This window comes from Natator depressus, chromosome 5 (genome assembly GCF_965152275.1).
Source record: "Natator depressus isolate rNatDep1 chromosome 5, rNatDep2.hap1, whole genome shotgun sequence".
Classification (NCBI taxonomy): domain Eukaryota; kingdom Metazoa; phylum Chordata; order Testudines; family Cheloniidae; genus Natator; species Natator depressus.
The window spans coordinates 1,531,371-1,558,319 of NC_134238.1; the positions used below are offsets into that span (position 1 = coordinate 1,531,371).

At 60.2% G+C, this 26,949-nt stretch overlaps 1 protein-coding gene across 1 annotated transcript in view; it reads right to left on the minus strand.

Annotated features, from left to right (window-relative positions):
- LOC141987915 (receptor-type tyrosine-protein phosphatase epsilon-like) overlaps positions 1-26,949 on the minus strand; it is a 45,936-nt gene that overhangs the window by 7,193 nt on the left and 11,794 nt on the right. Inside the window, exons 8-23 of the mRNA XM_074953751.1 lie at positions 26,231-26,486; positions 23,829-23,868; positions 22,755-22,863; positions 20,442-20,506; positions 19,928-20,076; positions 18,967-19,054; positions 17,949-18,019; positions 17,189-17,225; positions 14,669-14,766; positions 13,785-13,901; positions 12,709-12,866; positions 12,495-12,630; positions 6,276-6,425; positions 2,633-2,732; positions 2,045-2,124; positions 657-791 (exon numbers count right to left, since the gene is read on the minus strand). Coding sequence (XP_074809852.1) covers positions 657-791; positions 2,045-2,124; positions 2,633-2,732; positions 6,276-6,425; positions 12,495-12,630; positions 12,709-12,866; positions 13,785-13,901; positions 14,669-14,766; positions 17,189-17,225; positions 17,949-18,019; positions 18,967-19,054; positions 19,928-20,076; positions 20,442-20,506; positions 22,755-22,863; positions 23,829-23,868; positions 26,231-26,486 — 1,789 coding nt within the window. The remainder of the gene's footprint in view (positions 1-656; positions 792-2,044; positions 2,125-2,632; positions 2,733-6,275; positions 6,426-12,494; positions 12,631-12,708; positions 12,867-13,784; positions 13,902-14,668; positions 14,767-17,188; positions 17,226-17,948; positions 18,020-18,966; positions 19,055-19,927; positions 20,077-20,441; positions 20,507-22,754; positions 22,864-23,828; positions 23,869-26,230; positions 26,487-26,949) is intronic.

The window sequence follows — 26,949 nt, forward strand, 5'->3', positions numbered from 1 at the left end:
AATCAGGTGCCCTCCTGGCCCGGAAAAGGACAAATGCCCAGGGAGGGAGGGGGGGGGGGGGGGGGTGAGTCAGTTTGGGTCTGGCTGGGGATGTGGAGTGAAGTGCAGACATGGTTGTCTTGCTCACTGCCCCCCAAAATGGACCCGGTGGAGGGGTCCTGTTCTCTGCACCTACAAGCTCTGTGTTAGACCACGTTCCTGTCGTCTAATAAATCTTCTGTTTTACTGGCTGGCCTGAGAGTCCCGTCTGACTGCGGAGTTGGGGGGCAGGACCCTCTGGCTTCCCCAGGAGCCCCGCCTGGGCGGACTCACTGTGGGAAGCGCATGGAGGGGCAGAGGAGGCTGAATGCTCCGAGGTCAGACCCAGGAAGGTGGAAGCCGGGTGAGCTGTGTGTCCTGCAGACAGGCTGCTCCCCGAGAGGAGACTTCCCCAGAGTCCTGCCTGGCTTCGTAGGGAGCATTTCCAGAGCAACGCCCGGGGACGCCGTGACACCCCTCCAACCCTCGTTTGTGCTACGAGCCCTCAGCTGGCTACCCCGACCCTCAGCAGGGTGTGCCAGGGCCCTGCTCCGAGATGCTCATGCCCCAGGGCTGGCAGAGCCCGGAGGAGGCCCCGTGTGTGCAGGGGAGATGGCAGCAGGGCGCACAGGGCTGACCTGGTCCAACTCCTCAATGCGGTTCAGCATGACCAGCGCGGTGCAGGTGTAGTCCCAGAGCAGGGCCCAGAAATCCACCAGCGTTTCCCTGAGCGGTAGCTGGGTGACGATGACGTTATCTTCTTCCACGTAGGTCTGCAAGACAGACAGACCTGATGGGAGCCACCAGCCATCTCCCCTGCTTCAGGCACTACCCAGAGCCTTCACCCCCGCCAGCCATGCTGCTGGTCCCAGCCCTGCCATGGAGGGGACCGGCCAGGGGCTCTGCCAAGAGGAAGCATGACCCAAACCCAGGAACACACAGGCTGCCATGCTGCCCCGGACAATCTTCCCCCAGCCCAAGGGGGCCAGCCCAGCTTCAGGCTCTGAGTCCCTCCTGCCCCCAGCCAGAGCCGCCAGGGTCCCAGCCCAGACACAGCGACAGGGCTCACCCTGTGGGGCAGGGCTGCTCCAGGAAGCCAAGGGCAAAGGGGTGGATGCGGCACAGCTGGGCTGTGGGGGGAGTGGATGCGGCACAGCTGGGCTGGTGGGAGGGGATGCCGCAGAACTGGGCTGTGGGGGGGAGGGGGGATGCCGCACAGCTGGGCTGGGGGAGGAGGGGGAGGGGATGCGGCACAGTTGGGCTGGGGGGAGGAGGGGGAGGGGGATGCGGCACAGCTGAGCTGGGGGGGGAGGGGATGCAGCACAGCTGGGGCTGGGGGGAGGAGGGGGAGGGGATGCGGCACAGCTGGGCTGGGGGAGGGGAAAGGGGGAGGGGAGGCGGCACAGCTGGGCTGGTGGGAGGGATGCCGCAGAGCTGGGCTGTGGGGGGAGGAGGGATGCCGCAGAGCTGGGCTGGGGGGAGGAGGGGAGGGGATGCGGCACAGCTGGGCTGCAGGAGGAGCAGGGGGAGGGGATGCGGCACAGCTGGGCTGGGGGGAGGAGGGGGAGGGGATACGGCACAGCTGGGCTGGGGGAGGGGAAAGGGGAAGGGGATGCGGCACAGCTGGGCTGTGGGGGGGAGGGGATGAGGCACAGCTGGGCTGTGGGGGGGAGGGGATGCCACAGAGCTGGGCTGTGGGGGGGAGGGGGGATGCCGCACAGCTGGGCTGGGGGAGGGGAAGGGGGAGGGGATGCGGCACAGCTGGGCTGGGGGGAGGGGGGGAGGGGATGCCGCAGAGCTGGGCTGGGGGAGGGAAGGGGGAGGGGATGCGGTGCAGGGCACTGAAGCTGATCCATGGGGACCATCTCCTGGTGCCGAGGCCCGGTGTGTGGGGGAGTCCCAAGGGAAGACTGGTGCTCGGCCAGCCCCAGCGGGCGCAGGTGGCGCCCTGGCACACAGTCTTAAGGGCTGGGGAGCTCCGGGGGCTCGCTGCTCGCGCCCACGCTCGGGCCAGACGGAGCCTTACGCCAACAAAGACTGCGTTGATGTAGCCAGGCGAGCCGTCCGCTTTCAGGGAGGACATCAGGATGGGGCGGCTGCAATCCGCTGGGAGGGGATGGAAGGAGACAGGGCGTGTCTGAGCCAGGCGGTCTGCACACAGGCACCTCACCCGGGCAGGAGCCCCCGCGTGGGCCGAGAAGCGTCGTGTGCAGCTGCGCCCAGCCCCCCAAAGCTCACAGGGCCTGTGCCCGGGGCCTGGCCCAGCGGCGCTGCGGAGGAGCAGACCCCTTCCGCTTCCAGTGTCACGGCCTCAGCGCTCGCTGCACACCGTGCAGGGCAGGATGCTGGTGGCACGGGCGAGGGTCCCAGCTGGTGGATGTCGGGTGGGGCTGGGCCATGAACGCAGGGATCTGGCCGGGGCCCTTGGCAGAGCACTGCCTGGGAGCTCTCCCGGCCAGAGACAGGGGCTGGGAGGGCTGAGAGGCACAGCACTCTCTGGGCCGCGAGTCTCCACAGACACCTGCCAGGGCCTCGGGAAAGCCAGGTCCCTGAGGGCTCCCGGGCCATGGTGCCCACCCAGTGCCCCAGGCTAGGCCCGGCCCCACCGTGTTACCTGGCAGGATCGCCGGCTTGCGGTTCTTGGGCTGGTTTCTGGGCTGCTGGGCCTCCTTGCATGGGGAGAGCTGGAACAGTTCCGAAAACTTCTGCAAGGCCTGCAGGGCGGAGGGTACAGCGGCGTCAGCTCCCAGCCGTGACTCCCTGCTCCCACCTGAGACCCGATAGCACCATGCCCACGGCCTGCCTCCACGCCGCAACTCAGCCGCCCCAGGGCTGACAGGGCAGGCCGAGGGGTCATGCCACGGAGTGGATCCCACCCGACTCTCCAGGGGCCGGGCCCCGGGGACCAATGTGGGGCAGCAAGCATGAGGGGGACTCTGCTGTTCAACACGTCAGGAGAGGGATGGCAGAGTGGTCCCTCCTTACTGCACACAGCTGCCTCTCAGGCAGCCCAGAGAAGGGCAGGGCAGGTCCAGCTCAGGCAGAGCTGGGTTCCGGTGCTTGGCCTGCACCAGGATCGTCAGCACCAATCCCATTGCAGGATCCTTGTAATAAGCAACAGCCTGGGATGCTGAGCCCCGGACACGTCCCACGGCCTGGGAAACGCTGCTCCCGGATGACCAGAGCAACTGACATGTCCCACAGCCCGGGAAAACGCTGCTCCCGGACGACACGGAGCAACCGACACGTCCCACGGCCCGGGAAACGCTGCTCCCGGACGACACGGAGCAACCGACACGTCCCACGGCCCGGGAAACGCTGCTCCCGGACGACACGGAGCAACCGACACGTCCCACGACCCGGGAAACGCTGCTCCCGGACGACACGGAGCAAACGACACGTCCCACGTCCCGGGAAACGCTGCTCCCGGACGACACGGAGCAACCGACACGTCCCACGGCCCGGGAAACGCTGCTCCCGGACGACACGGAGCAACCGACACGTCCCACGACCCGGGAAACGCTCCTCCCGGATGACACGGAGCAACCGACACGTCCCACGGCCCGGGAAACGCTGCTCCCGGACGACACGGAGCAACCGACACGTCCCACGGCCCGGGAAACGCTCCTCCCGGATGACACGGAGCAACCGACACGTCCCACGGCCCGGGAAACGCTGCTCCCGGACGACACGGAGCAACCGACACGTCCCACGACCCGGGAAACGCTGCTCCCGGACGACACGGAGCTACCGACACGTCCCACGACCCGGGAAACGCTCCTCCCGGACGACACGGAGCAACCGACACGTCCCACGGCCCGGGAAACGCTGCTCCCGGACGACACGGAGCAACCGACACGTCCCACGGCCCGGGAAACGCTGCTCCCGGACGACACGGAGCACCCGACACGTCCCACGGCCCGGGAAACGCTGCTCCCGGACGACACGGAGCAACCGACACGTCCCACGGCCCGGGAAACGCTGCTCCCGGACGACACGGAGCAAACGACACGTCCCACGACCCGGGAAACGCTGCTCCCGGACGACACGGAGCTACCGACACGTCCCACGACCCGGGAAACGCTGCTCCCGGACGACACGGAGCAACCGACACGTCCCACGGCCCGGGAAACGCTGCTCCCGGACGACACGGAGCAACCGACACGTCCCATGGCCTGGGAAACGCTGCTCCCAGACGACACGGAGCAACCGACACGTCCCACGGCCCGGGAAACGCTGCTCCCGGATGACACGGAGCAACTGACACGTCCCAAGGCCCGGGAAAAGCTCCTCCCGGACGACACGGCGCAACCGACACGTCCCACGGCCCGGGAAACACTGCTCCTGGACGACACGGAGCAACCGACACGTCCCACGGCCCGGGAAACGCTGCTCCCGGACGACACGAAGCAACCGACACGTCCCACGGCCTGGGAAACGCTGCTCCCGGACGACACGGAGCAACCGATATGTCCCACGGCCCGGGAAACGCTGTTCCCGGACGACACGGAGCAACCGACACGTCCCACGGCCCGGGAAACGCTGCTCCCGGACGACACGGAGAAACCAACATGTCCCATGACCAGGGAAACACTGCTCCCAGATGACACGGAGCAACCAACACATTCCACGGCCCGGGAAACGCTGCTCCCAGACGACATGGAGCAACCAACAGGGTCCCACGGCCCGGGAAATGCTGCTCCCGGACGACACGGAGCAACCGACACGTCCCATGGCCTCGGAAACGCTGCTCCCAAATGACACGGAGCAACCGACACGTCCCACGGCCTGGGAAACACTGCTCCCGGACGACACGGAGCAACGGACACGTCCCACGGCCCGGGAAACACTGCTCCCGGACGATACGGAGCAACCGACACGTCCCACGGCCCGGGAAATGCTACTCCCGGACGACACGGAGCAACCGACACGTCCCACGGCCCGGGAAATGCTGCTCCCGGACGACATGGAGCAACCGACACGTCCCACGGCCCGGGAAACGCTGCTCCCGGACGACACGGAGCAACCGACACGTCCCACGGCCCGGGAAACGCTGCTCCCGGACGACACGGAGCAACCGACACGTCCCATGGCCTCGGAAACGCTGCTCCCGGACGACACGGAGAAACCAACATGTCCCATGGCCTGGGAAACGCTGCTCCCGGACGACATGGAGCAACCAACAGGGTCCCACAGCCCGGGAAACGCTGCTCCCAGACGACACGGAGCAACCGACACGTCCCACGGCCCGGGAAACGCTGCTCCCGGACGACACGGAGCAACCGACACGTCCCAAGGCCCGGGAAACGCTCCTCCCGGACGACACGGAGCAACCGACACGTCCCACGGCCCGGGAAACGCTGCTCCCGGACGACACGGAGCAACCGACACGTCCCACGGCCCGGGAAACGCTGCTCCCGGACGACACGGAGCAACCGACACGTCCCACGGCCCGGGTAACGCTGCTCCCGGACGACACGGAGCAACCGACACGTCCCACGGCCCGGGAAACGCTGCTCCCGGACGACACGGAGCAACCGACACGTCCCACGTCCCGGGAAACGCTGCTCCCGGACGACACGGAGCAACCGACACGTCCCACTGCCCGGGAAACGCTGCTCCCGGACGACACGGAGCAACCGACACGTCCCACTGCCCGGGAAACGCTGCTCCCGGACGACACGGAGCAACCGACACGTCCCACGGCCCGGGAAACGCTGCTCCCGGATGACACGGAGCAACCGACACGTCCCACGGCCCGGGAAACGCTGCTCCCGGACGACACGGAGCAACCGACACGTCCCACGGCCCGGGAAACGCTGCACCCGGATGACACGGAGCAACCGACACGTCCCACGGCCCAGGAAACGCTGCTCCCGGACGACACGGAGCAACCGACACGTCCCACTGCCCGGGAAACGCTGCTCCCGGACGACACGGAGCAACCGACACGTCCCACTGCCCGGGAAACGCTGCTCCCGGACGACACGGAGCAACCGACACGTCCCACTGCCCGGGAAACGCTGCTCCCGGACGACACGGAGCAACCGACACGTCCCACGGCCCAGGAAACGCTGCTCCCGGACGACACGGAGCACTAAGGCACAAATGGGGGGTGACTTGTCCAATGTCACAAAGCAAGTTCAGGGCGGCGCAGGACCCAGGAGCCCTGGCTCCCAGCCCCCTCCTTTCCTGGACCAGGGCAGAAGGCAGAGTCCCAGACCCTGGGCCAGCCCCGTGGTTCCTCCCACAGGTACCTTGAACTCCCGCGAGAACCCGTTGCTCTGCGTCTGGGTGTCGGGCTGGCGCAGGAGGCTGACGTGGCTAGGGACGCTCTCCACCAGGACCCCGGTGTTCCCGCACAGCAGCCCCTCCAGTAGCACCTCGTAGAGGAAAGTGTACTGCTCCTGGGGAGGAGAACGCAGGCGTCAGCTCCAGAGCCCAGCCCACCGCAGGGGGCCGGCGCATGGGGCCAGAAGGTGATGCCTGGTGCTGCAGGGAGCCCAGATACCATGTGCCATCAACTGCACCCTGAGGGCAGGCTGGAGACCCCCCCCTACACCAGGCACGCTCGCGCCGACGGAACAGACTCTTGGCACATTTCTCTTGAGGGGGGAGAGTCCCCATTTTCTGTCCCCACCCCCAGCCCATCCTTTGGCCCCACATGGTGGAAATCCTCCCTTTGGTACCAGTGGTCTGAGCGCAGCCCCCCTGAGCCTGCCAGTGCTGCCCCAGGTGCCAGACAGACCCTACAGTGATGGGTGCCCCAGACAAAGCAGTTACAGGGATGGGTTAGTGCCCCCCGCCCCAGCCGGGGACCAGCGACCCCCTCTGCCACATTCTCACCACCCAGGCCACATGCAGCCAGGGCGCCCTGCTCACCCTGCAGCCCCTCCGGCAGAGCGACACCATCTGGGGGACAGTCCCACCTGCAGCCGTGCCCCCTCCAGGGAGCCATACCAGCAGAGCCGTGGGACATGCTCATCCTCATGCTCCAGAGGAAGGTGTGCCAGAGCAGGGAGTGGGGAGGATTGACCTGGGGATGTGGCAGGGGAGTTTCATTGGGAATGGGAGACTTCCCTTGAGGGAAGATACCTGAGCCTGTAACCTGAGCCAGGAGCGGGGGTTGGGGCGAGGTGACACCTTCTGCCTGGGAAACTGGACAAAGGCTGGAGGAGGAGCTGTGGGGAGGCTGGGGGAGATGGCTGGAGGGATTTCCAGTTTTGGGGGAGTTGGCTGGGGAAGAGGAGGGAGTCCCAAGGCCGGGGTCTAATCTCCCTGCCCCCCAGAAGGGCTTGACTAAGGGATCCTGTTTATGCCTGCAAACTCTGGTTTGAACTGTGTTCCTGTCGTCTCCAATAAACCTTCTGTTCTACTGGCTGGCTGAGAGTCACGGTGAATCGCCAGAAGTGGGGGTGCAGGGCTCTGACTCCCCCTCACGCCATGACAGAGGGAGACAATCCCCCTGGATCCTGCCCTGGGTGCAGGCCCCCGTAACCCCAGCCGGGTGATCAGTTCCCTGCAGGCACATGTGTGAGGGTTCCCATCCCAGGAGAACCTGTGGGAGCTGGGTACCTGCCCAGGATGCTCTCAGATCCCAGCTTGGGGGTTCCGCCAGCACCTCCGGGACTCAGACCTCTCCTCAGACACAGGGTCCCAAAATCTAGTCTCTAGGCAGCTTCAGTGCTGGCTCCCTGCAGCTGGGCCACATGCCACGTGGTCGAGCTGGCTTTGCAGGGCCAAATCCATGCGGAGGGTCCCTTGTGGGGGGAGTGTGATGAAGTGGGACTGTTCTTAATGGTTCCTCTGAATAGTGTGGGGGTGCCTCAGTTTCCCCTAGGCAGTTCTTAAGTATCTAGGGGGTGGGGTAAGGGTGTATGATCGTTGCAGATCCCTAGAGGGCAGGTGTGTGCAAGGGTCTGGACACAGAGAATGGCCAACACCCTGTTTCCTGGCAACTGATGGCCTGGCCCTTCCCCCCTCCCAAGGTGAGAGCTAAAGGGTTGGAGAACAAAGGAATCAGGTGACCTCCTGGTCCGGGAAAGGGACAAAGCCCAGAGGAGGAGGGGCTGGAGGGAGTTTTCAGTTTGGGGCTGGCTGGGACATGGAGTGAAGGGCAGACGTGGTTGTCTGGCTCCCTGCCCCCCAAAATGGACCCAGCTGAGGGATCCTGTTCTTTTCACCTACAAGCTCTGTTTTAGATCATGTTCCTGTCGTTTAATAAACCTCTGTTTTACTGGCTGGCTGAGAGTCACATCTGACTGCGAAGTTGGGGGGCAGGACCCTCTGGCTTCCCCAGGACCCCGCCTGAGCGGACTCGCTGTGGGAAGCGCAGGGAGGGGCAGAGGATGCTGAATGCTCCGAGGTCAGACCCAGGAAGGTGGAAGCCGGGTGAGCTTTGTGTCCTGAAGACAGTCTGCTCCCAGAGAGGAGACTTCCCCAGAGTCCTGACTGGCTTCATGGGGAGCAGCTCCAGAGCATCGCCCAGGGACTCCGTGACAACTGGTGGCAGCGGTGGGATCTACTGCACCCCGCAGATGGCGCTTCCTGCAGTAAGTGACTGGGGAGCAGTAAAACGAAGGGGGATTGATGGGGACCAGGCGTGCTGAAGATTCAGAGAGAGACGGTATCAGGGGCCGGTTAAACCCTGGGAGTGTGTGACCAGAGAGAAGGACTTTTGCAGTAACAGGGTCCCCCGGGGGATTGCAGCGAGCGGTCCCAGGGGCGGAGGAGTCTGCAGCTCGACCCTGGCAAAGAGGTGGTGATCTCGAGAAGGGCTGGCACACTAGGGGTTCTCCCTGGAAACCGTGGGGAGCTGAGAGCACACAGGCCTGTGAGTCCACAACAACTTGGGAAGAGCGGAGTGACGGCCTGTCACCATCTCCTTAAGAAGGACATTGTAACCCTGTGCAGAAAGAGAGGGTTGAGCATTGGGAAGTTCACCAAAGCACAGTTAATCGTGCAACTGGAGGAGGATGACCAGGAGATTCCTGACCCAAATGGGGCTATAGCAGGATCTGGGAGCAGCTGGAGTGGTAGCCAGGCATCGCCAAGACTCCTGTCCCCGACCAGACGGTGGTCTTCATGATCGGGTGCCCCATCCGGGGATCGGAGACGGACGGGATTGGAGCTGAGTCCAAGAGAGCAAGAGGACTGTGAGAGACAGCGAGAGCCCGAGAAAGAGCTGCAGAAGCAGCAGCAGCATGAACTGGCAGTGGGGGAGCGGAGAGGCCTAGGGGACCCCCCAGGGGTGAGTGGGGATAGACCCCGGGGGGCCAGTTCCGCAGGGAACCTTGAGACTAAATTGCTGCTCCTGGTTCAGGATGGGGGGGATGCCCACCTCACTGCCTTTGAGCAGGCTTGTGATTTGAACCAGGGGGACCCTGAGGAAAAGCCCCGGTGTCTAGCTCCCTTGCTGGGTCCCAAGGCCACAGACTCCGTCAGCCAGATGGGTGGGGAGGTGGACAGGCTCCCACTCCTGACCCCAACCTATATGTCTGGGTGGAGTTTCCTGGGGCTAGGCCCCTCAGACCCCCAGTGGGAGCGGAAGGTGATGGTCAATGGGGAGACATTCCTGGGGTGGCGAGATCCTGGGACAGAGAGAACTGTTGTCAGGCCCTGGGTGGTGCAGCCTCAGATGCTGAGGGGCTGTGTGAGCTGGGTGAGGGTCCCAGGGACAAAGCCCCTCGCCCTGCCTATGGCTCAGACCCCTGTGCAGACCCAGGAGGGGTCGGGGTGGCTGGTCGTTGGGGTTCTCCAGGATATTGGCTGCGAGACCCTGTTGTGGGGTGACTGTGTCTCTTTGGGACAGGATCCAAGCCTTGCTCCTGTAACTGCCAAGGGTTTGAATTTGAATCCAGGGAACCAATCAGTGGAGAGGGAAATGGTCAGTGAAAATGCAGATGACCTGGCTGGCAGGGGGTAGGAGCGGCTAGGCTCAGGCTACCTGCCTGCCTGCCTGTAACCAGACTCCTGGGGTTGGGTGGGACAGAGAGATGCTCCCCGCCCCCCTTGCACACGGGAGAGGGGGCTCAGGCTAGCTCTGATGCAATGAGGAAAGCAGCGAGCTCGCTGCCTGCCCCCACTGGGACAGCAAGGGTAGCGCTGAGCACAGTGGGAGCTGAGACCCCAGCTGAGTAAGGGGAGACACAGGCAGGGCAGGGGATCTGTTGGGAGTGGCAAGGTGCTTGGTAAGGAAAGTTTGGATGAGCCTAGGCAGCCTTGTGAGCTGATGGCTGTGTCTAGTCAGCAGGGTGGGAAGGCGAGGAGAGTGGAAGATGAGTGTCCCTGGACCTTACCTGTTAGCCTGGTGGAGAATTGGGACAGTGAAGGAAACGTGCCTGTGTCTGTCAGGGGTATTGACTTGCCTATGGAGGGAGCTACCCTAATCTCCAAGCAGTTGTCTGTGACCAGCCTTGTGTGCTGGGACAAGGGGAAAGAGATCCCAAGCTGTGTGTCTGGGAAAGGAGAAAGTGTGTCCGGCTCTTCTTTGTCTGTGGAGCAGACAGAAGGGGCCTTTCAGCCTGTGATGGTTGAGGGTAGTGCAGTTGTCTCAGAGCTGGTTCTGGATTCAGCTAAAGCCCAGGAAGGGAAGGGCCCTAAGTTTGTGTCTGCTCGGGAGAATGGGCCTGTAACTAGGTCGCATCCAGTTAGGGTCTATGCAAAATCCCAGAGACCAGACAATTCTGGTGCTTGTATTTTGCCTGTCGCTAGTGTGTGGCTGGGAAAGGGTGGAGCAACTCTGTCTGATCAGGGTGAGATCCTAGCCAGGGCACAAGGAGAGCAGAAAGGTGATTTGATTGTGTTACCTACTGAGGGTGTGGAAACCTGTAGCAAGAAGGAAAAGATTCCTGACCTTGTGTGTGGCAAAGGGAAGGAGAATGCTTCTGACCTTTTATCTAGGAAGCCTGTAAGTCTGCCTGAAAGGGGATTCTGTAGGAATCCGCCGGATGGGCCAGAGGTGATTGTGGATGTAAGGGAGACCCAGAAAGAGTCTGTTGTTGCTCAGGAAAGTGTTCCTCTAGAGAAACCCCTAGGTGAAGAGGGTAAGAGCAGAATTTCTGTGAGGGGTGAATTGTTGCACAGAAAAGCCCTCGGGAAAGGAATCCTCATGGAGTCTTTGCAAGCAGTTTACTGCAACTGAAGGGTGTGAAAGTGATTTAATCAAGAAAGTTTCAGTTCCTAACAGCCAGAAATTTTCTGTTGTGAATGGATCCACTGACTTTCCTGTTGAAGGATCCAGTGTGCATAGCTTTGAGAAGGTCACACATGAAGTGAAAGCTGTTAAGAGAGTTAAACAGTCCTATAACCAAGTGGCAGTGTTTGGCCAGCTTGTTGGGGAGAAGACGCAATCCCAGTTTGACCCCCTGGGGTTTTGGGGTGGCCAAAGGGCACGGGCTGCATAAACCTTCCCACATGCAGCCTGCGAGTGCTATCGACCACCCCCGACCTAGGGGAGGGCGTGAAACTGGAAGGGCCTGGTGTAACTCCTACCAAGGAATGGGAGAGATGTTGGGGCATCCATGGGAACGTTGGTGGCTTCGAACTTCCCCAGGCCACCGGCTAAAGTGACCCCGCTCAGTTCGATCTTGAAGGGGGGAGAGATGTGACAAAGTGGGACTGTTCTTAATGTTTCCTCTGAATAGTGTGGGGGTGCCTCAGTTTCCCCTAGGCAGTGCTTAAGTATCTAGGTGGTGGGGTAAGGGTGTATGATCATTGCAGAACCCTAGAGGGCAGGTGTGTGCAGGGGTCTGGACACAGAGAATGGCCAACACCCTGTTTCCTGGCAACTGATGGCCTGGGCCCTTCTCCCCTGCAAGGTGAGAGCTAAAGGGTTGGAGAACAAAGGAATCAGGTGACCTCCTGGCCCAGGAAAGGGACAAAGCCCAGAGGAGGAGGGGCTGGAGAGAGTTTCAGTTTGGGGCTGGCTGGGACATGGAGTGAAGGGCAGACGTGGTTGTCTGGCTCACTGCCCCCCAAAGTGGACCCAGCTGAGGGATCCTGTTCTCTGCACCTGCAAGCTCTGTTTTAGACCATGTTCCTGTTGTCTAATAAACCTCTGTTTTACTGGCTGGCTGAGAGTCACGTCTGACTGCGAAGTTGGGGGGCAGGACCTTCTGGCTTCCCCAGGACCCCACCTGGGGGAAGCGCACGGAGGGGCAGAGGATGCTGAATGGTCCGAGGTCAGACCCAGGAAGGTGGAAGCCGGGTGAGCTGTGTGTCCTGCAGACAGGCTGCTCCCAGAGAGGAGACTTCCCCACAGTCCTGACTGGCTTCAAGGGGAGCAGTTCCAGAGCATCGCCCAGGGACTCCGTGACAACCGGCCTGAGCCCAGACCCAGGAGCTGAGCTCAGCAGCCAGGGTGTGGGACCCTGAAAGTACCTGCCCTTTGAATTAGGCACTAAGGGCGGGGCAGGCAGCAAACCCCTGCTCAGGCGGCCTGCCCGTGGCACAAGGAACTCGACTGAGCTCCTCACCTTTGTTTGCACCATGCTGACCCGCTGCTCCCGCAGCCGCTGCACGCAGCGGAAAACATCCACGCTGCCCTCGGCCCGCGCCATCTTCAGGAGGATGTCCAGGGCGATGAAGGTGCCTGTGCGGCCGATCCCTGCGCTGGGGACAGGGGAAGAGAGTGAGGCGCTTGCCGGGCCCTGGGCCTGTCCCCCACCCCCAGCCCTCTCTGCCCAGTACCTGCAGTGCACGAGCACTGGGCCGGCAGGCGCCTCCGACACCCTCTCGTTCACCATCTCCACCAGCTGCAGAAGCCGGGCCGGGTTGCTGGGGACCCCGTGGTCTGGCCACAGCAGGTAGTGAAACTGCTGCATGTTTCTCGGGAGCGGAGAACCTGCCTGAGGAGAGGGCAGACAGGAGAGGTGGGAGGACGGAGGGTTGTGAAAAGGGCAGCGGGGGCGGGGAATTGAGCAGGGGCTCCCAGCACTCAGAACTCCCTCCAGCACCAGCAGCCCCCAAGGCCAGGCTGCTGGGAGCCCCGGAGCCCTGAGAACATGGAGCTGCAGGGGAGTCCCTGCACCAGGAGGGCTGGGGCGATGGAGTGGGGCTGGCCGGCGGGTGCAGGCTAGTTTCAGGGCCCAGCCAGGCTACGTTCCTCAGGCTGTTTGGATCTAGAGCCACCAGGGCCCAGCCATACTGCAGGGGCCTGCGCACTCGCCTTTGGGATTTGCCCACAAGCAGCTCTCCCATCTGCGCAGGCTAGAGACAGGACAACAGCTGGAGCTGACTGCTGGCCGGGCTAACGCGCAGGGTGTTATTCTCCAGGGGCCTGCCTGCATCTCCCGGGCACAACAGCAACACAGGGCATGCCCCGCATCCAGGATGGGCCAGGTCCCCAGGTGAGTGACGGGTCAGCAGCTCCTCCCAGCCGGCTGCTGGGCCCCGGGAAATGCCCGCACCCCTGGAAACGCCTGCACCCCAGCACTGAGTTTATACATGCTGCAACAGCTGCTCTGGGTTAGGTTTGCTTGTGCATCTGATGAAGTGAGCTGTAGCTCACGAAAGCTCATGCTCAAATAAATTTGTTAGTCTCTAAGGTGCCACAAGTCCTCCTTTTCTGTTTGCTTGTGACTGTATCATGGGCCTTCAGAGGGCGCTCCCGGCCCCTGGAACCTTCCCCCATGGCCCCTCTCCCTCCCCCCGCCACATTGCCGTCCACCCCACAGCTCTGCGGAGTCCCTGGGGTCCTGGAGGGGCAGGGCTGCCAGGCTGTCGGTAAAGCCCAAGGAAGCTCTGCCCCTTGCCCCCAGCCTTACCCTCTGCAGGCGGAAGGTGCGTGTGACCAGGCTCGTGGTTGTCCAGGTGTTGCTGAGAGTCACAGTGAAGTCCCCGCAGACCTGCTCGCCCTCCGGCCAGTACTGCTCACACTTGGTCTGTTAACAGCGGACGACTCCTGAGCACTGACAAACCCCAACTCTGCGCCCCCCACCCTGTGCGAGGTCTGTGCTGGTGAGTGGGGACGGGAGCCCCTGGCAGGGAACGACCCTGTCCTGGCCTCTGGGCTGGGCATGCCCAGGACACCAGCCAGGGGAAATGTCTGGCATCACCGTGGTGTCACAGGTGCTCCCTACACTGCCCACACCTGCAATCCCACCGTACTCCTCCCGGCATGCCAGCCAGCCTCCTAATAGCTCTCTGGCCGTGCTGAGAGTCGGGAGGGGAATGGCCCCATCCCCTTCCCATCCACGGGCGCAGGGATCACCCCATGCCAGGCCCAAGGATCGCTGGCCCCTGACTGGCAGGCAGATGTGCTGGGAAGTTGGTCTGGAATTTCTTCCCCTCTCCCCGCAGCTGCCGGAGGCACTCTCTCTTTCTCCACCCCCGTCTCCATCTCTCCACCCAGGACCGGGGTTCCTCTCAGTGCACCATTCCCTTAGCCTCCCCCTCTCGTGTCTCTGCTCAGCTCCCCCTTGGTGCCCCAGGACAGGGACCCCTCCCAGAGTGCATCTCACCCTGGGCTGGCCTTCCCCTCCCGCGTGGGGACAGCTATGCAGAAGGGAAAGCAGCAGCCGGGGTCCCCAACAGCCCGACTAGGCTGGGCGAGACCTGGCTGGCTGAGGCCCCAGCTGAGCGTGGACCCCGGCTGGGAGGGGCTGGGGTGTTTGAGGACCTGGGCCCCAAAGTAAGCTGGGTTCTGTACCTTGTTCTGCTCCACCAGGCCCGTTAACATCACAATGGCCGAGACCTTCTCCTGCCAGATCATCTGCCAGAAATCCACCACGGTGCCAGGCAGCGGGCCTGGGGGAGAGGAACATACCACGTCAGTATCCCCATGCTCCTGAGCCAGGGCGGGGGCGGGGCGCCACACCCGTCCTAGGGGTCAGGGAGGGACTGAGTGAGTGCACCACCGGGACCCGGGCAGCTGGCATGCTAATGGACCAGGAAGCCCAGCTACACAGCTCATGGGCCTGTCCCCGAGGACTCCAGCTCAGAGCAATGCACAGCAGCCGGGCAGCCCAGAGAGCACAGTGGCTGAGGTCAGAGGTGCCAGGGCCCAGTGTGGGGGCTGCCCAGCCGCTGGGCACAAGGGGGCAGGGCGGAGGTGAGGATGAGCTAGGGGGGTCAAGGCAGATGCTGCTCTCAGCTGTTTCCCACAGGCCAGTGACCAAAGGGGTAAGTACGTTCTCTGCAGTAGCACGTGATTTGGCACTGAGCTCAGTACCAGGCGGATCCCGTGGGCCGGGGGGCCTCACGCTGGGGTGTCTCCTATCTGCATGGGAGCCTGGAGACCAGGACCCGGGCGCTGCACAGAGCCAGGGGACTGGGGGTTGCAGGGGGTGGCATCTGGAGGGGGAAGCTCCCAGCACTTTCAGTGACTAGCGCCGTGAGCCCCTGGGCACATGGGAGCTGTCTGCGCACCTGTCTGTGCCTGCCTGCACCTGTCTGCGCACCTGCCTGCACCTGTCTGCGCCTGTCTACGCCTGCCTGTGCCTGCCTGTGTCTGTCTGCTCCTGCCAGCGCGCTTGTTTGTGCCTGCCTGCGCCTGCCTGCGCCTGTCTGCTCCTGTCTGTGCACCTCTCTGTGCACCTGTCTGCGCCTGTCTGTGAGCCTGTCTATGCTGTCTGCGCTTGTCTGTGCGCCTGTCTGTGCCTGCCTGCGCCTGTCTGTGTCTCTCTGCGTGCCTGTCTGTGTGCCTGTCTATGCCTGTGTGACGAAGCGGGACTGTTCTTAATGTTTCCTCTGAATCGTGTGGGGGTGCCTCAGTTTCCCCTAGGCAGTTCTTAAGTATCTAGGGGGTGGGATAAGGATGTATGATGGTTGCAGAGCCCCAGAGGGCAGGTGTGTGCAGGGGTCTGGACACAGAGAATGGCCGACACCCTGTTTCCTGGCAACTGATGGCCTGGGCCCTTCCCCCCTGCAAGGTGAGAGCTAAAGGGTTGGAGAACAAAGGAATCAGGTGACCTCCTGGCCCAGGAAGGGGACAAAGCCCAGAGGAGGAGGGGCTGGAGAGAGTTTCAGTTTTGGGTCTGGCTGGGGACGAGGAGTGAAGTGCAGACGTGGTTGTCTGGCTCACTGCCCCCCAAAATGGACCCAGCGGAGGGGTCCTGTTCTCTGCACCTACAAGCTCTGTGTTAGACCATGTTCCTGTCGTTTAATAAACCTTCTGTTTTACTGGCTGGCTGAGAGTCCCGTCTGACTGCGGAGTTGGGGGGCAGGACCCTCTGGCTTCCCCAGGACCCCGCCTGAGCGGACTCGCTGTGGGAAGAGCACGGAGGGGCAGAGGATGCTGAATGCTCCAAGGTCAGACCCAGGAAGGTGGAAGCCAGGTGAGCTGTGTGTCCTGAAGACAGGCTGCTCCCAGAGAGGAGACTTCCCCAGAGTCCTGCCTGGCTTCATAGGGAGCAGTTCCAGAGCATCGCCCGGGGACTCTGTGACAGCCTGCCTGTGCCTGTCTGTGTCTGTCTGTGTTTCTGTCTGCGCCTGTCTGTGTGCCTGTCTGCTGTTAGAAGGGATCAGGGCTCTGACTGCATGGTCAGGGCAGGAGCGGTTCAGTCTCTGTTGCTTGGTGCATCACCCTCCCTCTCCTCCAAACTCCTCTGGAGCCTTCCAGCTGCGGTGCTGTAGCTGCTGATGCCCGGTCGCCCCACTGAGCAGAAAATGACTGGGACAGAGGGGCTCAGACAGAGGCCCCCATTCGCCCTGTCTCAGAACCAGGAGCAGGGCCATGGCCCCTGGAAGTGATCAAAGAAAATCCTTTTTGTTCACAGCACGTAATGAGCATGTGGAACTCACTGCTACAAGGTGTCACTGAGCGCAGCACTTAACAGCAGTCCGCCAGGGCTCGGCGCGGCGCAGAGGGTGAGAACCGCCAGCATTGCCTCAGAGGGGATAACGAAATAGCAGGGTCTAACACCAGCTGCCTTGGGCAGGAGCCAGCCCCAGTGGATGCAGTTTAGGAAGAGACTTCTCCAGCAGCTGGCCACTCCAGAGCTGGCCACTAGGCATTGTCCACTGCAAGAGGTAGGAGCCCAGGCTAGATGGGCCCTGGGCTAGGCTGGCTTGCAGTCCGCGTGTCAGCTCCACACGTCTTGGGAATGGCTGGACTGGGCACGCCCCAGAGTTGGGACTGACTGCCCTGGCCCTGGACAGGGCTACATGCTGGACAAAGCTACCCGCCCCCCAGAGGATCCCCCCATTGTCCCCAGCCAGGAGCACTCACCCTGAGCAGCAATGAAGAAGCGGGGGCTCCGGTAGCTCTGAGAGGGAGGGGAGACAGCAACAGCGTTAGTCACATGATCTCAACACTTAACAAATCAGAAGTATGAGATGAAATACCCAGGGCCAGCCCTGAGCTGGGCCATGTGCCTGGGTCACAGGGCAGGGCCAGTTCCCACAGCCCCCACCCCCCACACGGTAGCCAAGCCCTCCACCCGCTGGGAGCTACGCAGGGCTCTCTGGGCCCACATGCGCTTCTCTTTGACAAGGAGATCTCTGCTCCGGGGCCCCTCGGACGCAGGTGCTCAGGCAGAGCGCAAGTGTGAGACTATCCAGCTCCTGCCGTATCTGGCATCCCCAGAGGAAACCACCTGGGCCTGGTGTCACCAGAGTGTGCGAGTAGGGTGACCGGTCGTCGCAATAGCAGGGGCTTTGTCTTACATATGAAGCTGTACATGCCCCCCCCCCCATATCCCCCAGAAAAAAAAATCCCCATTTTTCACCCTTGCTACTCGGTCACCCTCTGTGAGAGACGCTGCCCAGCCCCAGTGCACTCTGGAGGGCCTCGTGTATGCAGCCTCTGCCCAGTACCTATGTGACCTGGAGCAGGGCTGAGGGAGGGCGGCTGTCGCTTTGAGCAGGGGGGTGTGTGTGTTCCTGTGGTGCCAGGAGGGTGGGGCTGCCCCGTGTTCCCCGGAGCTTCCCCTGGCCCCTTTCCCCGCACTGAGCAGCAGGAGTGTGCCAGTCGCTGCCTGGGTACCTACATCGACGTAGCTGGCGTTGATGTAGTCAGCGCCCACGTTGGCGGACTGCAGCACCACGCGGCAGTGATCATCTGAAAGACAAAGGGGGGCCGATCACTGATCAGAGAAGCCCAGTCGAGGGGCTGTGCCCATGCTCCTGCCCATGCTTCCTCCAGACTGACAGACATGGCCGGACCCACAGCCTCGAGCCTGGTCCCCTGGCAGTGCCGTGCCCAGCTTCGCCGTGACCCTGGAGTTCTCAGGACAGCGCTCAGATGAGGAAGGACAGCCCTGCTTTGACTCCCTGTGCGATCTTGGGCAAGTCCCATAGCCTCTCTGGCAGGAGAGGTGGCAGCTGCTTAGCTACATTACAAATCTACTCCGGGGAAGAATGAAGAGAGACTCATACGTGCAAGGAAAGGCGCCAGCGGGGGAATGTCGGGAGGCAGAACAGAGTTATCTGAGTTGATATTTGATCAGGACGGCAGGTTGACCCCCCGACTCTGGAGAAATGTGCCATGAGATCTAGAACGACCACGAGAGGTGAGGGGCTCCATTTTACGTAGCAGCCAAATGATGGCACCTCCAGCAACACAGGGCCCTCAGTGCCACTTGGGGGTCAGCATGAACTTGGAGGGGACAGCAAGTCCTACTGAGTCACCCACCCTGGTCCCTGCTGCACAGCGCCCCCTAGCACCATGCCGGGGCACTGCAGTCAGCACTCACTCCTAAGGGAGAGCACCCCACTGAGTCACCTGCCCCGGTCCCTGCTGCACAGCGCCCCCTAGCACCATGCCGGGGCACTGCAGTCAGCACTCACTCCTAAGGGAGAGCACCCCACTGAGTCACCTGCCCCGATCCCTGCTGCACCTAGGTTTCCTTGGCAGTCTCCCATCTGCAGCAGCACCCAGGCCCAGCATTGCCTGGCTTCTAAGCTCCGCTGGGATCCCAGCCCAGGTGGCCTGGCTGCAGCTTCTCCTTTGTAAAACGAAGTGTTTACAGAGTGCTCAGCAAAGATGCGAGAAGAGGCTCCGCTCACATGGGATGACACTCTTGTAGCGGTTCTTGGCCTGATTCCAGGGCTCCTTGCCGGCATGGCCTGGGTGCAGCAAACCTGAGACCAGTTTCTGCAGGGGAAGAGAAGGGACTTAGGTTAGGCACACCCAGTTGCCAGCTCTAACGGCACAGGATCCAGCCTGAGGGCACCACACCTGCCTGGGCGCTGGGGCCAGAGCGCGACCAAAGCGGCCTGCACAGCTCAGCCAGCATGGCTGATAGCGGCTTGTCTACACGGGGAGTCGTTCCAGAATAAGGTGGGGTCGAGCACTATAGCTGATAGCTCCAGCTGGTCTGGAACGGCGCCCCCTGAGGCCATTCTGGAACTGCGCTCCTTGAGGCCATTCTGGAATGGCACCCCATGTTGCTGGGATGTGTATCTCCATATATCCATGTAATAGGTTATAGGCTATTAAGGCCTAGTGTAAATGAAGTATGCTTAACATAAGTACGTGCATTACGTGTTAACAACAAAAACAAAAACTAATGACATCACAAAGTAAATTATAAATGAAGGCTTCACACATTGGCAATTTAAAGTCATTTATGAATCCAAAGCCCGGTTTAAATAAGGTGCAGTATTTGTGAACTTCCTGCATCTTGTAATTAAAAAAACCTCAACTAACCATCGGAACTTCTAACTACGAACTCTGGGGTAGTATGCTTGGGATATAAATGTAAAGTAAGTAAGGTTTATTTTATAAGCAATAAAAAGTACGTAAAGTATTATATACCAGCACTGTGTCCAGTATCTGCCTGCTCCCCCATCCTGTAGGGAGGCCCCTGCTGTGGGTCTAACAATGTGGCCACTCTGAAACAGTGCCCAATAGGGCCATTCTGGAATTAGAGTGTCCCAAAGGGGAGCTATTTCCCCATGTAGACGTGCCCTACAGCCTCACTGCAGCGTAGTAAGACTGAAATGTGCAGTGAGTTCTGGCACTGACCTGGTACTCCGCATCGCGCCCCACTGGGGGCCGTTCAGGATTTGCGTCGTCCTCTGCCCCCTCCTCCTCCATTTCTGCTCTCTTAAACCGCTTCAGAGACTCCAGCAGTTCAGCCACCGGGATCTGAGTGCGCAGCCTGCTTGCACCTGCTGGGATCCAGAAACCAGGAGTTAGCCTGTCCCTGAGGCCTGGGAGCTCTGCCATTCGAACTGGGCTGGCATCACCAACTCTGCTGGCCAGGGCCCCCCATTCCTGGGAGGGTGTCAGCATCCCCTTCTGGCCAGGGCCCCCCATCCCTGTGAGAGTGTCCCTCCCTCCGCCGGTCAGGGCAGGCCTTGGTCCCAGGGAGTGCATCCCCATCCCCTGCCAGCCAGGGCACCCAACCCCTGTAAGGGCATCACCCTCCCCGCCGGCCAGGTCCCCATCCCAGGGAGGGCATTAGGAGCCCTCAGCCTGTGTACTGATCTGCCAGCACATCCAGACAGGGCCAGGGTTGGCCTCGCTCTGCCCACACCTCCTCGGTTCCTCTTCAGGGGGATTGCCCCGTTGCTCTTGTCCTTTGGCTCGTCCCGCTTCTTCCTGCAGATTAGCAAGGTGAGACCCTGGATGAGCAGTGGAGAGCCTGAGAGGGGAGAGCATGTCCCCCGATGCCCTGGGAATGCCCCCCAGCTGGCTGTGGCTTCTCCTGGGGCCTGCAGGCCAAAGGCAGCCCATGTAACAGCCCCTGCTGTCGTCGGCGTCAATCAGCCTGGCCAGTCCACCTCAGCCCCCAGGATGCAGTGCTCTGCCTTGCTCCAAAGAGCCTGGCCCATGGCACACTGGGATGTGCAGGTGCCCAAGCCTCACCCCCCAAGACCCCGCTATGCAGCGTTCGGGGCTAGGCCACACTCCCCGGAGTTGCTTGGGCCTTCAGGTGGCTCTGGCTCTGCTGCCCAGGCAGGGGCCGTTCCAGTGGGCAGGGCAGGCAGTCTGGAACCGCACGGGAGCCGTGCCCAGGGAGGGGCTGTACTTTGTGAATTACAGTCGCTCTGGTGCTGCTGAAAGCAGCCAGCTCACAGCCCTGCAGCAGAACTGGCAGCCTTGTTCATGCCCAGCTCCGCAAGACATGCGTCCCCCACAGTCCCTGCCAATGTGGTTTGGGATGTCGCTGTCTGTGCATTAGGCAGGGCTTCATTTGTGCCACGGCTGAGCCCTGGCACCTCTGGGCCTGGGAGGGCTGGGCCCCGGCACCTCTGCACCTGGCAGTTGAGAGCCCTGGCACCTCTGGGCCTGGCAGGGCTGGGCCCCCGTACCTCTGGGCCTAGGGTGACCAGATAGCAAGTGTGAAAAATCGGGACAGGAGGTGGGGGGTAATAGGAGCCCATATAAAAAAAAGGCCCAAATATCAGGACTGTCCCTATAAAATTGGGACATCTGGTCACTCTATCTGCACCTGGCAGGACTGAGCCCCGGCACCTCTGGGCCTGGCAGTTCAGAGCCCCAGCACCTCTGGGACTGGCAGTTCAGAGCCCCGGCACCTCTGGGCCTGGCAGTTCAGAGCCCCGGCACCTCTGGGTTTGCCCCATCAGTTGAGCCCTGGCACTGCTTTCATTACAAATTAAACTCTGGCACTAGGAAGTGGGCTGCCACCCCCACTAGGTTTCCCACACCATGGAGAGGTCACTGAAGGGCCAGGGGACACCGGTGACTCAGTCACTTCCATCGGTGGCTGGATTGCATCTGGAGTTTATGCAATACCAGAGGCTCTGTCCCACTGCCCAGCCAGCAGTGCCGGGTGCTCTGTCCTCAGGCACATCAAGGCCAGTTCGGAGGGCATGTTACCAGGCCAATGACCCGGGTGCCAACTAGGAGGCGTGTCTGGCTCAGCCATGGGCCAGGTGAAAAGAAATGTACTGACCCCGATGCCCCTTAGCTGCTTTCTGGTGAGCGAGAGGGTCGAGGTGTGACGAAGTGGGACTGTTCTTAATGTTTCCTCTGAATAGTGTGGGGGTGCCTCAGTTTCCCCTAGGCAGTTCTTAAGTATCTAGGTGGTGGGATAAGGATGTATGATCATTGCAGAGCCCTAGAGGGCAGGTGTGTGCAGGGGTCTGGACACAGAGAATGGCCGACACCCTGTTTCCTGGCAACTGATGGCCTGGGCCCTTCCCCCCTGCAAGGTGAGAGCTAAAGGGTTGGAGAACAAAGGAATCAGGTGACCTCCTGGCCCAGGAAAGGGACACAGCCCAGAGGAGGGGGGGCTGGAGAGAGTTTCAGTTTGGGGCTGGCTGGAGACATGGAGTGAAGTGCAGACGTGGTTGTCTGGCTCACTGCCCCCCAAAATGGACCCAGCTGAGGGGTCCCGTTCTGTACCTACAAGCTTTGTGTTAGACCATGTTCCTGTCATCTAATAAACCTCTGTTTTACTGGCTGGCTGAGAGTCACATCTGACTGTGGAGTTGCGGGGCAGGACCCTCTGGCTTCCCCAGGACCCCGCCTGGGTGGACTCGCTGTGGGAAGTGCACGGAGGGGCAGAGGAGGCTGAATGGTCCGAGGTCAGACCCAGGAAGGTGGAAGCTGTGTGAGCTGTGTGTCCTGAAGACAGGCTGCTCCCAGAAAGGAGACTTCCCCAGAGTCCTGACTGGCTTCGTAGGGAGCAGCTCCAGAGCATCGCCCGGGGACTCCGTGACACGAGGGACTCAGGGACAAGCTACCCCAGGCACTGTCCGTCACACCCCATGGGATTCGCCTCCTGGCACTACCACCCCTACAGCTTGAGGAGCTGGGTTCCCAGCTGTCGAGCAGGAGGGGTGCAGGATGTGACCCCTGGGACCCACTCAGTCACACTGACCTGGAGAGCACGAACCACAGCAGCAGGGCCCCTGCGACAAGCAGGGCCAGGACCACCGGCACTGCCACGGCCACCGCCAGGCCCCCACGCTGGGGAGTCAGGGCCTCTCCTGCAAGCAACAGAACCAGAACCAGTGGGCATGTGGCAGACTCCGGCCAAGTCGCTGAGCCAGCCTGCATCTTGCGGGTCTCTGGCAGAACCACGGCTCGCACAGTGCACAGCTGCCATGGGACATCAGCCAGGCACAGAGCGTAGCCAGGTGCCCAGGAGAGCATTGGCACCTGCCATTACCCTCGCTAGGGCAGGGACCCCAGGTGTGACCCATATGGCCACTCCCAGCCCTTTGCGACTGCGTGTGTGTCATTTGACGGTGGTGCCCAGAGGCCCCAGCCAGGCTCCGGGCCCCGCTGCACTGGGGGCTGCACACACACATGCAGGGAGGCAGCCCCTGCCCCGAAGCACTTGCACTGGAATAGACAAGGACGACGAGGGGGAGAGGGAGAGAAGTGAAGTGATTTGCCCGAGGTCACACAGATGGTCCACGGCAGAGCTGGGCCTAAACCCAGCTCAATCTGTGAGCTGGTGCAGCGCCCTGTCCCCTGGACCGCCCAGTGCCATGTGACCCAGCATGCAATGCTTCACCTTGGACCACACAGCCAGGCTGAAGCCAGTGCTGGGACGGGTGGTCTCTGTGGTACGACCGTCAGATCAAGCCTGAGCACAGCATGCTGGAACAACTGGTCACTGCGGGCAGAAGCTCCCTGTTCGAGGTGAGGGTGGCTGCAATCGGCCCCCTTGTGCCCAGCTGAGTGGCCCTCAGGTTCCAGGTGATTTCCACACTGCTGGGTGCCAGGCTAAGTGTCACGGTGGGGCTGGCTCTACCCACCCCTGGGGCGCTGATCTCGTCTTTCAGGTTCGGGGGTAAGCCGTCTGCCCCCAGCATGGCAGAGCCCGTTTGTCGGGGTCCAAGCTAGTTCTACTGAGCTGTAAACAAGAGTTCCTAATAAAAGGAAGGGTGTGGAGGGGATTTCTCCCTGGCACTGGGTCAAAGCCAAGCCACAATGGGCTGCTTACCGACGGAGAAGTCATAGCGCACACAGCTGGATTTCTCCATCTATGGAGGAGACAGAGAGGGATGAGTCCAAACTAGCCATTTCTATCAATGCCTTGTGATCCCTGAGATAAGGGCTCCAGGCACGGATCACTGCGTGCTTCACAAACATCATTTCTAGGGCTGTCAAGCCGTTAATCGCACTGTTAAACAACAACAGAATACCATGTATTTAAATATTTTTGGATGTTTTCTACATTTTCAAATACATTGATTTCAATTACAACACAGAATACAAAGTGTTCACTGCTCATTTTAGATTTATTTTATTACAAATATTTGCACATAAAAAAACAAAAGAAATAGTATTTTTCAATTCACCTCATACAAATACTGTAGTCATGAAAGTTGAATTTACAAATGTAGAATTATGTACAAAAAATAACTGCATTCAAAAATAAAACAATATAAAACTTTAGAGCCTACAAGTCCAGTCAGTCCTATTTCTGGTTCAGCCAATCGCTCAGACAAACAAGTTTGTTTACATTTGCAGGAGATAATGTTGCCTGCTTCTTGTTTACAATGTCCCCTGAAAGTGAGAACAGACATTCACATGGCACTGTTACAGCTGGCATTGCAAACATTTACGTGCCAGATGCACTAAAGATTCAAATGTCTCTTCATGCTTCAACCACCATTCCAGGGACATGCTTCCATGCTGATGATGGGTTCTACTTGATAACGATTCAAAGCAGTGCGGACCGACGCAGGTTCATTTTCATCATCTGAGTCAGATGCCACCAGCAGAAGGTTGATTTTCTTTTGTGGTGGTTCGGGTTCTGTAGTTTCTGCACCAGAGTGTTGCTCTTTTAAGTCTTCTGAAAGCTGCTCCACACCTCGTCCCTCTCAGATTTTGGAAGGCACTTCAGATTCTTAAACCTTGGGTCGAGTGCTGTAGCTGTCTTTAGAAATCTCACATCGGTACCTTCTTTGCGTTTTGTCAGATCTGCCGCGAAAGTGTTCTTAAAATGAACAACATGTGCTGGGTCACCATCCCAGACTGCTACAACATGAAATATGTGGCAGAATGCAAATAAAACAGAGCAGGGAACATACAATTCTCCCGCAAGGAAGTCAGTCACAAATTTAATTAACGCATTATTTTTAAACGAGCATCATCAGCAGGGAAGCATGTCCTCTGGAATGGTAGCCAAAGCATGAAGGGGCACACGAATGTTTAGCAGATCTGGCATGTAAATATCTTACAATGCCGGCTACAAAAGTGCCATGCGAACGCCTGTTCTCACTTTCAGGGGACATTGTAAACAAGAAGCAGGCAGCATTATCTCCCGCAAATGTAAACAAACTTGTTTGTGTTAGCGATTGGCGGAACAAGAAGTAGGACTGAGTGGACTTGTAGGCTCTAAAGTTTTGCATTGTTTAGTTTTTGAGTCCAGTTATGTAACAAAAAATATCTACATTTGTAAGTTGTTTTCATGATAAAGAGATTGCACTACAGTGCTTGTAGGAGGTGAACTGAAAAATACAATTTCTTTTGTTTATCATTTTACAGTGCAAACATTTGTAATAAAAATAATAATATAAAGTGAGCAGTGTACACTTTGTATTCTGTGTTGTCATTGAAATCAATATATTTGAAAATGTAGAAAAACATCCAAAACTATTTAATACATTTGTTTAACAGTGCGATTAAAACTGCGATTAATCGTGACTAATTTTTTTAATCATGATTCATTTTTTGAGTTAATTGGGTGAGTTAACTGCGATTAATCGACAGCCCTTATCATCTCCCTGTAAGATATTGTCCTGACTTTACAGATGGGGAAACCGAGGCAGAGCTGGGCTCAGTGACTTTGCACCTGGATATTACGGGGGCTGATGTCCTAAAATCCTGAAGATTAGCTCAAATTAGAGAAAATAAATTCTATTATTTCAGTTTTGCCCAGGTCACACAGCAAACCATCAGCATGGCCTGAAATAGAACCCAGGAGTCCTGGGTGCCAGCCTCTTCCTCTAACCATTAGATAACACTCCCTGCAATGTCTCGGCCTGTGGCAAGGGCAAATGTTGGAAGCCCCATCTCAGGAGTGTTGGCTTTGGGCTGGACAAATCCTAACAAAAGGGACCAATGGAGCTTGTGGGGTGGGCAAAGGATGGACTAGATGTGGCCCAACAGGCCGTTCCCAGCCTCCACGGTGCGAAGGGGCGGGAGCAGTATCCCACCCACAGGGGCCATCCCGCTGCACTGCTTGGAGACGGGCATGGGGTGGCCAGCCAGGTCCTCCCCGTCTCTGATACCCCAGCCCTCAGCTGCCACCTCCCAGCCTGCCCGCTGCAGCATGGGCAGCCCCTGGCCTGGGAACCCCAGAGGAGTGGTCAGCGTGCCAGGGGAATCGAGAGCTACCTGGTGCCAGCGGCTGACGACGCGGACGACAGCCGTGTAGTTCCTGTGGGGGCGGAGGGGAGCATTGTAGTACCCATAGTGATGGGCCCCGTCGCCCAGCACAAAGTCAGTCGGGCCTGTGAGGTTGTGCGCGGGGAGCACGGCAGCCAGGTACATGTCGCGCTCCAGACTGGAGTTGAAGGGCTGCAGACCTGCTGAGCAGCAGGCGTCCGCTTCGCTGCCATTCTGCATCGCAGACACAATGATCTGATACTCCCTGCAAGGGAGGGGTTAGCCAGGCGGGGGCTGAGGGGGAACTGAACGGGGCGGGGAGGGGTTAGCCAGGAGGGGGCTGAGGGGGAATGGGGGAACTGAACGGGGCAAGGGAGGGGTTAGCCAGGGGGGGCTGAGGGGGAACTGAACGGGGCAGAGGAGGGGTTAGCCAGGTGGGGGCTGAGGTATGTGACGAAGCAGGACTGTTCTTAATGTTTCCTCTAAATATTGTGGGGGTGCCTCAGTTTCCCCTAGGCAGTTCTTAAGTATCTAGGGGGTGGGGTAAGGGTGTATGATCATTGCAGAGCCCTAGAGGGCAGGTGTGTGCAGGGGTCTGGACACAGAGAATGGCCGACACCCTGTTTCCTGGCAACTGATGGCCTGGTCCTTCCCCCCTGCAAGGTGAGAGCTAAAGGGTTGGAGAACAAAGGAATCAGGTGACCTCCTGGCCCGGGAAAGGGACAAAG